Consider the following 14,223-nt stretch of genomic DNA (forward strand, 5'->3'; position numbering starts at 1 on the left):
CAGGAGGGGGGCAGGAGGGGCAGGAGGAGGATCGCACTTGTCGCTTCGAAGTCCGTCCATGTATTCGTCTCTCTGTATCTCGTAGACACATAAAGGATTGGCTGCATTGGTTTCTAGGCGTGTATATAGATATACAGGAGCGTGGAGTTGTGCGTGTGTACCGGCAAGAGGCGAGGGGTCACAACCGCTTATGTAAACCATATACAAGCAGCACACACTAGCCAGCAATGCGCCGTTTATCTAATAATATTATGGTGCAATGTGCTGCATCCCATAAGAGGCACTCGGGATGCTGGCCACGTACGGTGTGGTGCATCATGCGCTATCCTCTATGGGGGTGTACGCTATGGCGCACGCCTCCAATGTAATCCGAAGAAATTTCCCGATAGTTTCCCATCACCTGGCAAAATATTCAACGAGAATATCGACTCGGGTTTACCGATCCTGCCGAAGGGCAATTTTTATGGAGGCTGTGAGAATTAATCTTGAGATTCGTGAAATATGAAAATTTTCAAAAAAATTTTTATTCTTCATCGAAATCCACTTTTCTCTCGCGCACGAGGAAAAGGCGTGTGTGGGCAATCTGATGCATTTTTTTGACCTTGTAAATTAACACAGTCTTTTATCGGCGATGAGATTTATCCCACTGTAGGACATTGCCAGTCTTGCGCATCTGTACGTGGTCCAGACAGCAGCTTCTTTATGTGGATGTCTTTTATGTTTCTATTATCTCTATTTTGCTCCGTAACTCTGGGAGTCGAATAAAACGAACGATTCCAGCGGTGAAAGAAGAGCAAGAAAGGCGACGTCTCGGCTCGGCAGAGCAAAGCGATTGTGCAAGCGACGCGTCGAACGCGCGAACGAGCAGCTAATAGCGAGCAGCTAGGAGCGCAGAGTTGACGGCGAATCTGGAGAACGGTGAATCCGCATGTTGGAAGGTCGCGGCAGTCGCGCCGATGGGGATCGGAGCGATCGCAAATAAATTTTGGCGAAAGGATCGCGGAAGCCTGTAGAGCGCAGGAATAAATTACCAAGACGCCTCCGATCGGTTCTGTATGCATCGACGCCAATTATAATATACGCTTAGTCACAGAGATTGAACGGGAGAGACAGAGATAGAAATAATCTCCCTCTAGCTCCAAGATGAGAAATGCCTACAGGAAGGTCCCAGTGGTTCGTCACAGTCTTACAGAAATCCTCGTGTGACGACATTAGCTCCTATGTAACACGGCAGTATGCATGGTACGTTACGATATACGATATCGCTAGACTATAGCAGGTGCAGCTTTCTTCCAAAGTATAAATACTGTTCGAGTCGCGAATACTCAATCGTACGATTTTAAGTCTTTCTTTTTTTTTTGAACCAGCACGAAAGATCCCCGAGAGAGTCGCGCGCACGCGAGTCGTGAATTCATAAAAATTTTATTTTTTTTTCACACGAAACAAGACCATTAACCTTTACGAAAACTTTCCGAAATTTCGATATCCGAGTGAACTTCTTTTTTTGTGCTTCTCTCAATTTCCATTAGCGGCGACACGAGCGACCGAGCCGAAGATCGGCCGAGGACTCGCGATCGTCACATTATCGTGCACGTGCCGCGAGGACGTGTCGGACTTGAGCCCTTGCTCGATGGGCACGATCTATTCCTGAGAAAATAGCCAGCGAGTATATAGCGGAGTCGTTAGAAGTGGCGAAGAAAAAGACGTGAGCTCGATCGTCTCCCGATGTCGTCCCGAGCCGAGCTCATCGCTCGATGTGCCGTAGATGCGCCGTGGATGCAGGCGATTCCATCTCCATTCGATTTAACTGGGCGACCTTACATAATGTCGAGGCCACGACTGGCTTAATCTCTTTCCTCGCAGCCATCCTCCAGTCTATTTGTTGCTGTTTACGAGCGGCCGCTCTTGTGTATTTAGCTCCGAGGCAGCTTCTGCCGCGGAGGTTAGAAGCGGCGGGAGTACCGGGCATGCGTGCATCTCTAAAGCGGGACCAAGTGCCTGGCTGTTTATTAGAAACGGAGAATGCTCCGCAATGGAAATCAATCACGGAGGATACCAGGCATGCTCGAACCGGAGGAAGGAGTGGCGGTTATCAAAAGGAAGAAAAAAGAAAAGGACAAAGTCCGGCTCAGAGGCTACCGCTCTGCTTTTGGGCCCTAGTAATTCGATTTAATTACCGGGACTCGTTAAGCAATCAATTTACTATTTGTCCGCCGCCAGTCTCCCGGCTGGGATCATTAGTTCCAGCGTAATTAGTAGGAGTAGGTTGTCCGTTGTGGATTCCACCTGGTGGGAGCGACAGTACTGTGTGATACGACCTTGCTCTCTGTATTCCCTTCGAAAATATTTCGCCACGATTCATCCTCGATAAATGGATGAACGGACGGATGCATGGGAGGGATAGAGTCGAGCTAGAGAGAGAGAGAGAGAGAGAGAGAGGGATATCAAGCGATGAGACAGCCAAGAGACAAGGAGAGAACGACCGGTAGCCCCGATAGCTTCTGCGAGACCGTCCGCGCATGCGACGACCCTTAAGGCCCAGGTTAAGACGACTCCTGGAGAGTGTCTCCCATGAATATTTAGGGCCCGTACTCCCGCAATGGAGTATTTATTCGAGATGCCGGTTTTATATCACTCGACGTGTGTTCATCTGCTGTCTCTGTCCCACGTGGACTCTAATGCAGCATGTAAGCTAAGCGAGCGCGACCCCCCCCCTTCCGGTCTGCAGCTACTCGCTACTAGCTGCCGTCGCTACTACTCGCTTCTGCTACTCGACTACTCGCTGCACTCGCCGGCTTCTCAAAGCGGCACCAGTTTCCCGAACGAGGTGCCCATCCTACTTAGGTCGAGTTTCACCGTATCGAGGCTAAAATATCGTCCCGATCGAGGCGATCAATAATGCTAAGCGCAGGAGGGATAGCTGAGTGCGGCTAATGGCTCTTGCCGTTTGGAAAGAGACTCTTTTTAAGGAAAGCATGAGTACTTCTTACCTTCTTACCTTCTTGCCTGCTCGACAGAGATACGGCCAATGCCATGGGAAATTAACGGTGTCATCGATACCCATGCGCTCCTACGTGCAAGCCGACCCGAGTAGCTACCGGTCATCTTCTTGAGCCTCGGACTGCCTTAAGCGTTCTCGGCTCCCGCTCAAATATCAAAGGAGAGACGGATCGATCGACGTAACGTCTCCCAAGATTTCTCGGAAATCATCATTCGTAAATATTAATAAAATTTAAGTTGGTACCATTAACGAATACGTCGCTGCGCTCCGAGCACGAAATGTCGCCGGCCTGACCTTTTGGCCCGGCCCGGTTTCGCGAGTCCCCATGAGCCCCGGCGAGTCTCTTTACGACTCTCGACTCGAAGCGATCGAGTCACGCGGACCTAATTCACTTTTTTCTTGGGAACCCACTGCCAATTACTTCGCGACGTACATTAACGAGAACAAGAACGGGAACGAAGGACGAGATGCGATCTCGGATGATTCGCGCACGCGGTCGAGATAATACCCCGCGAATGAAGCCAACGATAAGGCAAACATTCATTTTACAGAAAGCAAGATCAGATCTGAGATCGGACATGCGCGGTCGGACCGAGTCGAGCTTAACGATAGGAAAGTGATTGCCCATGGAAATATCTCGAGACATTTAAATAACAATGAGAGATCTAGAAGCGCTCGAAAGTGAACAAGATGGGTGATAATAATGATAATAATAACAAGATCCTTGGTCGTAATATCGAGTTAATAAACTCCGTACATGGCCGCGATCTTTAGCTCGACTAATAGCCATCGAGCAGACATTTTCTTCGCCGGCGTGGGTACGTATTAATGATCTTGCAGATGTGCTCCTGGTCTTTCGTCATCGTCATCATCGCAAATCGCTCCTCGCGCCGGAGTCTTGCTTTAATTAGCCACGTCCACCCGAATCCCTCATTCTTCTCAGCAATCGATCTCGCCCTCCTTCGTCGTGCGAGTACGTCTAGTTAAGAATATTAAGGAGCGAACGAGGGACACCCGGAAGCGAAAGACCAGCCTCGAGCCAACCAGCGCACCGAGTATAAGATGAATGGCTGTAGCGACGTAGCGAGCGGGAATGCGCAGACTGTAATTTTGGCAGCGGTCCTTCTGCGTAAGGAAGAGGCTGCGGTCGCACGGGTGGCAAAATGGAAGTCATCGAGGACAAATTACGGGTAAGCCGAAAATCAGTGGTGTCGGCTCCAGGGAAGGTAATAACTTGCCGGGCGTTTACGTAAATGCATCCCGGAGACTGCGCATGCGCGTACGTACGGTATATCGGGGTGCGAATTATTAGCGATAAATCGCGAGGGGCGGCCAGGACGCTGCCAAACTGGGATCGGTCAGTGTGTCCCGCGTGAGATGATTTTCGCGTCGAAAAGTATGTATGCGTGATAGGTGGGTCTCTCTGTGTCGGAGGGGAGGGAACCGCACGCGGGCCGAATCTGTCGCCGCAAAAAAGAAAGGCCCTCGTACGTAATAATACGTTGCGCTCGAGCCCGGCCAATATATTAATTACTGCTCAATATATTAATTACCGACCCTATAATCTTGCCGGGATGCCGTGGGATCTCTTACTGTCGGGATCTCTTGGTCGCGCCCGAGCGCGCAACTATGCAGGCACAGGTGATGCACGTGTGTTGCAGATGTACCGATATCCCGCTTACACACCTACCGATACTCCATTCCCTGTGAATCGGTGAATCGATCGCTCCACCCGAAGGTCGAGAGCAAGCGTGTCTTTTCTGATCGTTTACATGCTGCGCCAGGCGTAAACATTGGCTGGACCCAAATCCGCGCCGGATCCTGACACCCCGGACCCAAACCCATGCTGCAGCCTCTATAGGAGCAGATCCCTCGTCCTACGGGGTCTGGGTAGATACTCGTAGAGGGTCGGTGGACGGAAGTGACGGTCGCCTGGAAACGAACCGAGGGGAGCCGTGAAACGTGAAAGTCGAACGTGAAGTCTGTAGGGACTCTCTAGAATGCATTCTTGGCTTCGCTTCGAGTCACGAATGGTGACAGCCGCACGAGAGATGTCACCCGGTAAACGTCAAGATTACGTCATCCTGGGCCCTTATTAAATCAAACTTTGATTCGAGGGGCAGATAGGGCCCGGCTGTGTTGACAGGTGGATTCGTTCTTCGACGAGAAGACCCGATCAAGATAAAACCCTTTAACCCTTAAACGCGTCGGCCGATTCTGGCTGCGCTCCTAAGAGTCCCATTTGATTCCGAGTATCTGAGTCATCTGGTTCCTTTCTAGAAATCATTCGGTGCGCGCGACTGTTTGATCCGTAGGCGCGACTGTTCCAAGTGGAACGTCCGTTAGAGCGTGCGACTTCGCGGCAGGTAAGGTGCGCGACTTGAGGATTCTGATGAAAACTTTTGGAATCTTGCCGAAGGTGGACTGGAGGCGGGTGGGAATCTCGATTGCGATCATTTCTAAGATCCTCGATACATGTAAATCGGCTCATTCGTTTGAAAGATGACGGATGCGAGTGAGCGAATATTTGAGAATTTCGAAAAATACGAGACACGGCCAAGGGGAAAGTTAAACTAATGGCAAAAGGAAACTCGAAGGAGACGAAGGAGGGATTGGATGAGTCGCAGGTGATCTCGCGACTGTAGGTGCTCACACGCAGTTACGTAGGTAGGCAGATAGATAGACAGATAGGCAGGCAGGCAGGCGGATAGGTATGAAAGTGCTAGGCAGGTTGCCGAGTGAGTTTGTCGAGAGTCTCGCAGGGGAGAGAGAGCACGGATCTAAACGTCCGTCGGGAAGACGTCGAGAACAATGGTCCCTGCTGATGGAAAAGAAGAAATAGTCGAGGCATAAGAATAAGAATATAAGGTGGACGAGAAAGGTAGCGAAGGAGGTTCGACCTTAATTCGTCCGATGCGAACCGCCAATTATATCGAATGATTCTCTGGTATCGTGGGCCTGAGAGGAAATCGGTAGTCGATCGGCCGGTCGGCAGGCAGTCAGCCAGCCAGTCAGCCAGGTAAGTAAGCAGCCCAGGCAGGCAGGCAGGCAAGCAAGCAATGTCGAGCTGTGCACCTGTAACGGATCGTAGTAGCATATCTAACGTATCGAGTGGATCGAACGGATCGAAGTATAGGAGGTATTATAAGTATTGACCCGGTATGTAGCGCAGGTTGCAGGAGCGAGGACGAGTCGTGATCCGGTGTGCAAACGACCGAAGATCGCATCGCGACGGGGGACCTTTTGCTTTCTAATCATCCTCAAGGTTAACCCCGTGAACCTGCTAACTCGGCTCCGGAGGTTAGTCAGCCTGGGTCCTCTGTTCCTCGAGCTCCCTGCCCTCCCGCCCTATCGGTAGGGACGTGACCTTAGAGGCAACGTGCACCAAGCACGAGCAAAGCGAAGACGTGGGTGTCTCTGTCGAGCGTACCGTTAGTGATCGGGACGCCTCGTTCCATTGTTCCAGGCCGCGCGAGACTCTTATAGGTTAATTACCATCGGCAGACTTTGCCGTGAGCATATCTAGCAACCTACCAACCTACCTGGCCATCCATCTACCTACCTACCTAGTCAGCTATCCGTCTACCCATCTATCCATCCATCTGTTTAGCATGGCCTATCTGCCCCGGTGCACCTAGGAACATCACGCGTCTTGTACCCAGAGCGAAAAGGTGAACTGGATAGAGAGAGAGAGAGAGAGAGAGAGAGAGAGAGAGAGAGAGAGAGGGGACTTGGTGGGTGGTTGGGAGGCGCGTGCCCGAAAACCTTAGAATCCGTTGAGCTAGGAACCCGGGGCACGTACAAATGCTTTTATTTATTTGAAACACCTCGGTTATTAATCGCCTGCATCTACGCGGTGGTGAATCCTCTTACGTGGGTACAAATAACGAACATGCTCCATGTTGAGGGAGACACACGAGGTGAACCAGAGAAATGTTTTAAGCGAGGCACTCAGGGCGCCCACGCTCGTCCGCGCCAACAGACGCGCCGACACGCGCGCACACGCCGGGTCCTTATTTCAACGATAAATTAATGTTCTGTCTCTCGGATGCATAATTGTGCACGGCGTCGCGTGGGGACCGCCGGGCCCAGAGCACGGACCCACGAGATACCCTGGCAATGACACGTAACGAGGGATCTAATGGCTTCGCAAACACGATCCAGCCACGAAACCTCTTCGCCAGCATCGCCAACTTTACCAACCAGGAAGACCCAGCCTTCTTGTATCTTCTGGAGTAACTTCATCCTGGTGGCTGTCGTCGTACCGTGTGGATGATCCCCATCCAGCATCCCCGTTGGACCCGTACCTGGTGATTTTCAACCGATCCACCGGCTGGCACAAGTGGATAGCCTGACGGTTGGTACCGGCGCAACGATAGGTTGGTACCGCGAAGCTAGGAGACATTTCGCAAGGGAAGATGATCCGGCTAGGCCGATCCAGTTCAGCCGATAAACGTTCACGAGAGGAACGTGTGCTCTCGTTCACGTATCGCGTTCAGATTCGAACTACGATAAAAAGCATAAGGAGTCATGCTCGAGAGCGAGAGTCGAGATTCAAGATTCGAGAGTGGATGAGAGTCCGGGCCCGTCATTATAATTGCCGGGGAGATAAGCCCCGATATCAGGATCGGCTAAATTACTCTCGAAAACCGATCGATGCCGCTTCTGCGGGAGAGTGGGCAATTAAATTGCGTCACACACTCCTGGAGATCCGATCGGGCCCTCGATCGCTCGAGCTTGCTTTTAGCGTTTTAACGAACCGAGGCCCCGACAGACACTGGGCCCATTCGCGCTTCTAAGTACGATTACCCAGCCGATTCGATATATTGCGACTATACGTCTACTTTGCATCTTCTCTTTTTTTTTCCTCCTTACCTCTCGTTCCTTCACGTACTTTTACTTTCGTTCTCTTCGAAGGAACTTGTTCGACTCGTTCATCCGATTTTACATTCTGCGTACCGATCGTTGCCTTTGAATTTCGAGGATCGTCTCGGCACGTCTTCTTCTCATCGTCTGCTCCTATAAAGATAAAGGCGAAATAAATTCGGGCGCTCGCGCGCGACTCCTCGGGCATCCGATCAGGATGAGAATCACGTTCCCACATTTACATTCGACCTATTGTCTTTCTGTGCTTCGCGGGCGCGAGACCTTCACTCTTGAATTCTCTTCGATTCACTTTCAATGCTATTTTTACGCATGCCCGAGCCTCCCCCGCCAAACTGCACTCACATACTGATGCACTCGAATACCTTGAAAAACTTGAAATTTCTCATTTTCCCACTTGCGACTCTCACTCGCTCCTCCATTCCAGCTTGGCAGCTGTAAGGCGATGCTTTCCAAAACACGATATTCTTTACGCGCTGGGACGCCTGAGATGGTCGTTCCTGATTTCTGACCCATATCCACAGTACGACAGGCACAGTCGCACTTGGTCAACTTTCCTTAAAGGTAAAGTTGGTCGATATTTTTCATCGGACAGATTGTGAATTATCAGAAGGAGTAAGGAAAATGAGAAGAATAAAAAGTGAATAAAAAGAATAAAAATAAGAAGAAGAAGAAGAGAGCATCGGTCCAGCAGAGTGGATATGCTGATACGCATGTAACTGGGAACTCGTAGCTTGCATCTACGTAGTTACATAGGTACATACGTAGATAGGTACATAGAGGTAGGTAGTACACGAGTCGTTTCGAGCACCTTGTTATGCGCTCCTTTTATCTCGCGTCCCGCAGTGACGAAGCTGGTCTGTCACTCACGTCCCGAGAGACACGGAATTTGATTTTATCGCTTGGTTTGCATACGGTTACTCTTCTGGCCCGGTACACATGTGTCGCCCCGGCTGCCTCCTTTTTCGTACCAACCTACCAGCAGCGGCATCGCCCCCAAGCGATCTACAACTGCGATTTGGGTACTTGAACTCTGCAATGATGCGCAAGTGTACTGCAGCTCGGACGCGTTATATATCTATACGTCCTGACTCTTCAGAGACACACGCGGCACCGGGGGTCAGAGGTTAAACGACAGTGGGCTACCGATCTGGATGATATCAGAGAAGACGGAAGAGTGGGTTCTTTGGAAGAATTACGGAGAATCGATTTGAAGAAGGGTTAGAAGGGGAGAGTGTGATGACCTGATTAGGATGAAGATGAGGAAGAGAGAGAGAGAGAGAGAGTTGGTTTGAGTCGGTTTGACGGGATTCACGCCTGGGATGAATTTATCAAAGCACGATAAACGGTCCTTGGGGGCGCCCTCTTTAAATCCTTGAGATTTCAATAGAGCGTGCCTTCTCGGAAGTTGGACGTCTTCTCCGACAGTCCTCGCGGAGGTCCTCGAGGTTCAGAATATATGGTACTCATGCTCCTAATGCACACACAAGGTCTGCAGGCTTCGCAAAGAGCCTGAAGCCCTGAGATCCACCATCCTTTGGAACGCACCTGGGACCATGTCGCGTAAGACAGGCAGTTCCTGAGGAGGCTCCTGGACTGCTGCCCGAGTGGATGCAGGGTAACTGCGACCTCAGCTAGTCAGGAGTGAAGCGTGAATCTTCGTGATTGAGGGTTAGCAGTAGCGCATTATCCAGGATCGCCCGGGGACATTGGCCGGTCGATCCGCAACAGGGGGAAGTACCACCCTATGCAGGATCCATTATTTCTTCGATCATTGGCACTACTTGCTGATGTATCGATACATCGATTAAGTGATCTCTGCTTTATTCACTTCGTTCCAATAAGAGTAAATTGCACAGTTCAATATAACCCTAAAACCTTTGTGGCTTCATAATTCGCGTGGATCATCGCTCCTCGGGGTCTGCTGTTATATTAATGGATTATCGAGTGGCGATTCGAAATTTCAACTTTCTTCGGAATCCTCCTCCTCGCCGTCATTTTTCATTTTTTCTCCTAATAAATCAAGAGGCGTGTTAATGATGCGACTGGCCTGACCCAGAGAGCGAAGATCAGAACGAGGAGAAGAGTACGAGCGTGCCAGAAGAGTGAGATAAGTACGACGAGCGTAGGTAGGTACCTACGCTTCACCTCCATCTCTGCCTCCTTCACGCTGCCTCGAGAAGACAGGAGGATCTCGTGTCCGCCTGCAGCATCATCCAGATCTCCGGTGGTTCCGAGAGGCGGTCGCGTCGTCCAGGATTTACCAGAGAAAAGTTCACGTCCTACGCTTTACAGACTCGAGTGGTCCTTTCGAGATTCTCTTCCTTCCACGGCCTCTCCTCGACTTCTCGCCGACTCGTGGGATCCTTGCAGTTTTTTTACGGGGACCGGGAGGACTTGGCAGGCCGAGGACCTGGACGCTCTGCAGATTCCTCACCGGGAGGATGAACCTAGTGCAATATCAGCAACATCAGCCTACTCCCTGCGAACGTCCACGTCTTCAGGTTCCAAGGCACCTCCCCGTCCTCCTATCTCTATCTATGGGTATAATGGGCAAACTGGCATATTAGATAAATGCGACAACCGCGAGGCATTTGCCATCGAAAGATCCTCATTTCGCGAGTAATTACGCCGCGGGTGTAATTTGCAATATGACTCTCATCGGCGCATTGTTTTCCAAGTCGGTCAATCGAGGTGTCCTTCGATCGAGGATCGCGCGCGATACGATCGAAATCTCAGGGTCGCGAAAGGACTCTCCCACACTGTATGAGAGATAGTGACGAGAAGAAGAGGGCTCGGCAGCCATGAGGTCGCAGGAGAAGATTATCCTTGAAGAAATGTGAATCGTCAGGAACTCGTTTGATCGCACCAAGAGAGACACGAAATCCTTCTAGAAGGATTCATATTTCTCTCCCCCGACCTCCCCTTCGGCCACCCCCGCGCTCTCTCTCTAGGCTCTCTCGCTGTCCTAGGTCCGTCGCTCTCCTCGCGCCCACCTAACCCCACCTGACCACTCACAATCGAGAAGTCAGTCGGTATTTTTCTCCCGGGAAAAGTACTATGCATCGCACGGAGGATGCTAACAGCTAGAAAGATTCTAACGTGTGTCACCTCTGGCACTCCAGGTACCTTTGCTTCGTGCTTGCGGGAGAGGAGCCGTCATTATCCGCGTCGCCGAGATTACGATTATTATTCGATCGTGCAATAATCGAGCGCCAGGCTAGAGGCGAGCAGAGATCCTCTTGCTGGTGAATTTTTGCAGAGTCACTCCTGGTGGACCTCACCTGTCCAGAGTGGACCTCACCTGTTTCCTGCTGCCGGGAACACGTCATTCCTAGAGATAGGTCGAGAGTCAGAGACGCGGACGAAGAGTCCTCCTGGCGCCAGGACTCCTTCGAGACTCACCTATATCCTGTTTGCGCTATTGGCATTATCGATTGCCATCGAATTCGCCAAGATCACCTCGCGACCTGTGTACTCGATAGCCACACCGAAGACGCGTCTTGGGACTTTGCAACCTCATAGGCGACGCGCGAGAAGCTCGGGCCTCCGGGAGTCGGCCGAGAGGACAGGATCATTTATCTCGAGTTCAGGTGGGATCCGGACAGTCGGGATAGCTCATCACAGTCGTCATGTAAATCAGGCATGAGGCTGCAGTGCGTTCTGGGATTTGCATTGCGACGAGTGCGGAATAGGAAAAGTAGGAGTCATCGTTGTTAAAAGTCCAAGGGGAAGGAGCAGGGTGCAAGGATCGGGGGAGGGAATCGGCAGTGACGTGGTGCTATAGGATGGCGCGTCATGAGTCAGATATCCTCCAGGTTTGAGCGTGCTGGGTCAGAGGTCGACTGCATTTGCTCCTACTCCTCTTGTGCGCATCCATCGCCGTTGAGTCCTTGATATTAGAATGGTCCAGAGAACGCGCATCCAGTGACCGTTACGTTCCTCTTCGCATGCAGTCAGCTAGACTGGGACTCACGATCGCGAGCGATCATGAGCGATCATGACGACATCATCCTCGTTTTATTATCGCCACACGAATTCCGTCGTACATGAGATTACGTGTACGGTAGGTGCTCGTATGCATGATCAATGCCTGAATACCTACACCTCGTGCATCAGGTGTTTTCCCGTATTTTCCACATTTCTCACTATTTACACAGATCATCAAGATCCTTCGAATTTTTTAGAAATCATTAAATCCGATCGCTTTCGCTCTCGATCCTAGTCCGATTCTCTTGCTTCTCTCTCGTCCTACTCGAAGCGTTCGCGTGATCTTCACGCCTTTTCGTTCCAGTCCTCCCGATACGGATCGGTTGATTCGTATGGTCGTTCCGTATGGATCGATGGGATCTAATAAAACGCTCGAGCCGGAATTACGCGCTCGTAAATCGGTAGCGACCTCGTTCGCTGGTATAAATATTGACGCTCGTTATTTGGCAGGACTCGCGATGTCGGCGGGGCCTCCTGGCCTCCCGGTCAAGGTCCGTGAGTTACGAAACAATAGCTATTAATTTCGTGTCGTTGGCATTGAGACGCTGAGGTAGCATCTTCCTGTTGTTGGATTAATGACAGTTCGGGATAATGTTAAGGACGATGCATTTAAGTAAGAACTTCTCTACCACGCAACTGGTGCATTACGTGTTCGCCAAGCGGCAGACTACAAAGACATGGACACGCGCATGCACACCTCTACTCTTTCATTTTTATTCTCGCCACGATCGCAACCGGAACACGATCTTAAAGAGATCGGCCAAGATCAGTAAGATCGAGATAATGAATTCCTCGAGAGACCGAACGTTTCCAGTCTCATTGAGGCTGTCATGTGTATCGCTGCTCTGTCTCAAAAGGGATTGATCCACTTGATCTGCCTCCTTAAGATCATCATCACGATCAGCCATGATCTCACAATGAATGATCCTGCCAGTCTGTATATACAGTAACTCCGAATCACGTCTTGACTCCCAAGAATGAAATTCTCGTTGCCGGTTTTGGTTACTGCGCGACGCCTCTGGTACCCGGGTCCCAGGTCCCACCAAAGAAGAGAGGGTTAATGATAGTTCTCCGAACGTCAGTCATCCTGGACCGTTTACCAGCCGAATCACTTAATTATAGGAAATGCTTTGGATTTAATTTGGCCGTGGCGTATATCCTTCATGATCATGATGGACGAGTTGCCCTAACCTACGTCCCATCGCGGGGAACTGCCACGCAAGTTGCTCCAGACGATTTCTCTCTCCTATGAGAAAACTGGAAGCAGCAGATGAAAAAGAAAAAGAGATTTTTGTAAGGCGAAGGGATCCAGGGTATCTCCGATACCGGTCAGAAGCGACTTTGGACTATCCTTCGGTATCTCGTCTAGCTCGCAGCGCCTTATTGGTAAGAGGGTAAATAACACGGTGCGAGAGAAGACTCGGTGCTGATCAATTTGGAGGCTCAAAGCGAGCAGAAAGTGAAGAGCGAAGAACGAAGAGGCGCTGGCGATGTATATCAACGTTCAGAAATGGTCCGAGGCCTGACAGCAATCCCACTCGCCTACTCTGCGCCGGGCACCATCGCAGGTATTACGCGAGTGAAGGCAGGTTAGGAGTCGGAGCGCCTGAGAGACCCAGTTCTCATCTATTAATACACAATTACCGGCAAACAATGTGATTACTGCGCGTTTAAGTCATTACGGAATGACCGCTTCACTCCAAATCACTTCCTCCCGCGGCAGCCCTGCCGTAATTTCACGGCCGCGATTTCGGCCAGCTTGATTCACACGAGAATGATCTTATCTACTTTTATTTATTTATTTCGTTAGTTGGCTGGTTCCTCGGTTACTTAACTAGGAAAGTCTCATTGCTCGTGGTGCCGAGTCGAAAAGTCTTTTATTGTTTCAGGATGAAATTGTCGGCAATGACACGCAGCTCCCCTGTAAATAAAATATAATTGGCAAGGGCGATCGTAACGAGCCGTGGGTAAACTCGTGTTTTTTGAAAAGCGCGATACAAGCCCAGCTAAGGCTACGGTAACCCGTGTAGATCGTGATTCCGCTCTCCCTACGAATTCTGACTTTCCCAGCCAGTAATCATCGGTAATCGCTTTTAAATTTAGACGAGCAAAAAACTGTATCACGGATCAGGCTGGTTCGCTTGCGAGAGCAAGAACCACCGATCGGCGTTCAAGTCGAGCAAAAAACTCTAATTTTATTATTGTTACCTGGAAGGAGTAAGTGCACGTGAAGAAGATGCTTCAATGCCTCAGGGCCGTATCGTTCGCCATTCGATCGTCCGCGATCGAGCCGAAAGGACTCTGCGCGGGTTCCCCAGGACCTCCCTACCGCGGATGGATCCGAAATA

At 50.6% G+C, this 14,223-nt stretch overlaps 1 protein-coding gene across 1 annotated transcript in view; it reads right to left on the bottom strand.

Moving 5' to 3' along the window:
- LOC112493811 overlaps positions 1-14,223 on the bottom strand; it is a 111,368-nt gene that overhangs the window by 20,362 nt on the left and 76,783 nt on the right. The window contains exon 3 of the mRNA XM_025081214.1: positions 7,877-8,020. Coding sequence (XP_024936982.1) covers positions 7,877-8,020 — 144 coding nt within the window. The remainder of the gene's footprint in view (positions 1-7,876; positions 8,021-14,223) is intronic.

The sequence above is a fragment of the Cephus cinctus genome, unplaced genomic scaffold (assembly GCF_000341935.2).
Source record: "Cephus cinctus unplaced genomic scaffold, Ccin1 Ccin1_scaffold0168, whole genome shotgun sequence".
Taxonomy (NCBI): domain Eukaryota; kingdom Metazoa; phylum Arthropoda; class Insecta; order Hymenoptera; family Cephidae; genus Cephus; species Cephus cinctus.